The sequence below is a fragment of the Charadrius vociferus genome, unplaced genomic scaffold (assembly GCF_000708025.1).
Source record: "Charadrius vociferus isolate BGI_N301 unplaced genomic scaffold, ASM70802v2 scaffold559, whole genome shotgun sequence".
NCBI classification, from domain to species: Eukaryota; Metazoa; Chordata; class Aves; order Charadriiformes; family Charadriidae; genus Charadrius; species Charadrius vociferus.
In genome coordinates, this window is record NW_009650252.1 from 80,210 (window position 1) to 84,137 (window position 3,928).

At 58.5% G+C, this 3,928-nt stretch overlaps 1 protein-coding gene across 1 annotated transcript in view; it reads right to left on the reverse strand.

Annotated features, from left to right (window-relative positions):
- Positions 1-3,928, reverse strand: part of KIF1A (kinesin family member 1A) — a 42,614-nt gene that overhangs the window by 21,081 nt on the left and 17,605 nt on the right. Inside the window, 2 exon segments of the mRNA XM_009893083.1 lie at positions 1,946-2,025; positions 2,962-3,225. Coding sequence (XP_009891385.1) covers positions 1,946-2,025; positions 2,962-3,225 — 344 coding nt within the window.

Sequence of the window (3,928 nt, forward strand, 5' to 3'; positions counted from 1 at the left end):
GGAAGTGCTGCGACATGATTGGGGGGGGACAGCTGTGGAGTCACCATGGGGTGGGGGACAGGAGCAAGGCAGGGGGGAGGGGAGGGTGACAAGGGAGGTAGAGGCCAGCTGGAGCGAAGGAGGGGAGAGGAGGAGGTCCTGAAGCCTCCAGAGATGAACCTGCTGGGGGATGGGTGTCCTGGCCACCTCTGGTGGCTGCAGATGGCCTTTGCCCAGCTGGGAGTGCGGCTGCACAGCGTGGCTGGGGTCTGGAGCTGCCTACCAGCACATCCCAGGGACGGCATGGCTGGCTTCTCCCTGTGGGCGAGGAAGGGGCTGTGCTCTCCCTGTGGAGCAGGTCTGAGCTTCCCCGCCATCCTCCATCACATCCAGGTCGCTGATACCACCTCGACAAGGTGCCATGCGCCAGGGTTCACTCTGCTGGCACCTCCAGCCAGGCCACAGCTCCCTGTTTCTCGAGTGCTTTGCCTCCTCTTGCTGCCTTCCTCAACCTCGCTGCCAGCTGGCTCGCTGTTCAATGGTCCTCCTGGCACTCTGGTGATGGCAGCACGCTGGGCCCTCAGTGGTGACGAGTTACCCCCACAGCCTTTGGTGCCAAGCTCCCTGCCCAGCAGTGTAAATCGCCCTTGCCTGCAGGGTGGCACCACTCCCAGCAAGAGTGGGTGCCCAGCACCCCTCCCCAGGGCACCCATCGCCCTCTTGATGTGCAGTATCTTCAGGTGTCGTGGGGCAGGATGGTACTGGGACCGGCCAGGACACTTCTGCTTTGGGAGGCTCCCATGAGGGTTGCATCTCAAGGCGGCTGGCAGTGCTGCTCACAATGTCCCAACCTCACAAGCATCTTTGCAGACATCAAGTGGCACCCAAAAGTGGCCAGGGGGCTCTTGCAGAAAGCCCCAGCCCCACACTTGCAGCCCACGCTCCGAAGTCTGGAGGTTCCTCCTGATCTGGTGACCCCCCATTGACCTTCAACCACTGCTTGAGGCTTTTTCCACCCAAAGCATCTCCAAGGACCAAAGTTGTGGAAGCAAAGGTCCATCACCATCTCCTGCTGGGCCCATGTCACCCCATCTCTTCTTGGAGGCCACCAGGGACAAGCAGCTGGACCACGCCAGGGCTTGCTGGCAGGACCCGTTTGCCCGGGGACAGAGCCCTGTGACCACAGGGAGATCTCAAAAGCACGGGGACCAAGGTGCACCCGTCTGCTTGAAATCGCAGGTGTTGAAGCCAAGGAGGGTGGAGAGGAGAGGAAAGAGGGGGAGGGATGGGGGGCGGGCGGGGAGGAGGGGGACAAGTGTGTCACTAGAGGAAGGAGGGCAGGGACACTAACCACAAGATTGGTGAGGTGCAAAGATGGCATGCTCAGACCAAAGAAAAGCCTTTCCAAAGGAAGATGAAAGTGAAAGAACCCCAATTTTTCGCTAAAGCTTTGGAGAGGTAGAGCCAGCAGCTAAAAAAAAAACCAAAACCCCAAAAACTAAAAAAAAAAATCAACCAAAAAAAACTAAAAGAAAAAAAAAAAGAAAGGAAGGAAAAAAAATCAAAGACAAGGATCCAATCATAAACCAATCCAAGCACACTTCACAAGAAATGTGGCCAGCAGAGCTGCTGCGCGAGGAGCCAAACCCAGGGCAGACTCAAAAGAAGTCAGAAAGCGCCGAGCTCCGGGGAATTTGCCCCCGGCATGGAGCGGGGCCGCTGCCGCAGGGCCTTGTTTGTTTTTTTGAGGTGCCCCCAAGAGTTTTGGGGTGATTTTTTTTGATGTTTTGTTGTTGTTGTTGTTGTTTTAAATAAGGAAAAAAGGAAAAAAAAAAAACGGGGAGGGAAGAGCCCAGCTCTTTCGGTCTGAGGCTGCAGGACTCTTATCCCACCTCCGCCCTCTCTGCCTGTGCTGGTCCCCCTTCTCCCCACCTTGCTGCCCGCACCCTGCCTGGCTTTAGCACACCGAGGAAGAGCTCCAGCTCCAACCATCGGGGCAGCCCCAGCGGGGGGAGCTTCACCGTCGTGAGCCCCTCCGGCTCCTGCCTGGGGTAGAGGCTGCGGGACCAGCTCCAGGCACACATTCCCTTGGGAAAATCCCAGAGCAGAGCTGGCAGCACTGCATCCCATTGTGGGGATAGGCAGATTGTGACCAGGTTTGGTGGCACAGCCAGTTTTGCAGCAGCTGGCGGGTTTCTCCAGGCCAAGACTGATGGACCCCAGGGGGTTCTCCTGGCCAACAGGTATGAGAAATCAAAGCTCTTGTCCTCAGCTGGAGCCAAGGAGGAGTTGGAGCCTGTACCTGGGTTCCTGTGATGCCCTTGAACATCTCCTGTGCCAAGCCAGCAGGGATGGCCCCAAGCTTGGCACCCGGCACAGGCAGAAAGGAAAAATACTACTTTTCGCAGAGCCTTCCTCTCCCTCCTGCACCTGACTCGCTCCCCTCAGCTTCGTCCCCCCCACTGCCTGGGGACATCCAAGCCTCCACGTCCAGGGGGGCTCACACTGACCAATGCAGCCGGGACGGCCAAGCCGGTGCCAGAGGCATGCGCAGCTTTGAACTGCCTGCATGTCCCCAGCGAGTAGCACTGCAGGGTCACCCCGAGTCAGGTGGGAGGTGGCCCTCCCTGGGACAGTAATGCCCGGGACTAAGACCCCCAGTGCGGCTTCTTCCGTGCTGGAGATGTGGTAGAGCTCCCCTTCTTGGGGGCCATCCCAAAGAGGGACCTGCCTAAAGGGTCTCCAGTGGAGCTGATACCACCGGCCTTCCCCCACTATCCCCTACCACCGCTGTACTCGTCACAGCCCTACCTCTGTGGGCACCTCGCTGGGTGGCCCAGGCTTGGTGACAATCCCAGCACGCCAGCCAGCCACCCCCTGCGCCTCTGGGACACCCCAGAGGTGGGAGTCATGTCCGAAAGCAGTTCCCTCATGCGAAAGAGCTAGTTCCTTCCCGGCATGCTCTCCTAAAACCTCACCAACCTTCCTACTAAACTGAACAGGGGGGAGCGGTCGTAAAATGGATCCCGGCCATCACACAGCGGGCACTCCGGAAAGATGTCTTCCTCCAGGTCCTCCGCCTCCTCCTCCTCCTCCTCCTCCTCCTGCCCCTGGTGCTGCTCGTCAGCAGGCTCGGTGATGTCGGAGTCGGGGTTCGAGAAGGTAGGGGAGGGGGTGAGATCAGCCATGCGCTCGCTCATGCATGTGTTGAAAAGAGGAGAGCTGTTGCAGCCAGAGATATCTGAACTAAGGTTAGTACAACAAGATAGAAGACAGGTTAACACCAGCTGTTCCAAACAGAGAGAGCAAGAATAGGAATTTTGTGCTTTTTTGAGGGGTTGGGTTTTGGTTTTTTTCTCGGTTGGATTTTGGGATTATTTTTTTTTTTTTTCTGCTTAAACCAAGGGACGCCAGGAAATAAAGATCTGCCCATCCAATGCATCTCTAAAGGAAGCCACCAACAGCCATCGGCTATAAAGGGCGGAGAAAGAGCAACCCAAGGAACTGGTGCAAATGGTGGGGATTCCCCTCGCTGGCTTTGTGGGCAAGATGGGGACGGAGCAGGTGACACGAGGCTTGCCGCCCCCCCCGCCATTGAAGGGAATCTCTCCACATGTCCTGGCACGGGGGGGGATGCCTCCATGGCAGGTACAGTTGGTCAGACCATGTGGCTCAGCCCCTTGCTCCCTCTGCCCACCGGGGCAGACCCCTTCTCCAGGGTGGCCCGTCCTCATCGCCAGCACCGCACCCTTCCAGCCAGCGTGTGGGAAGTGCACGGAGACGCGCGGCACGTACCATACAGATGGATGCTCAGACACCAACGCGTGCACATGGACGCGTGCCTGCCAGGGCAGAGGTCGCGACGGCACGGGCTCTCAGCATGCTGGACAGCTGCGGCCCCCTGCCTCCCACCCGCGGCAAGCCAAGAGGCCCTGCCTCACAGCGCTTT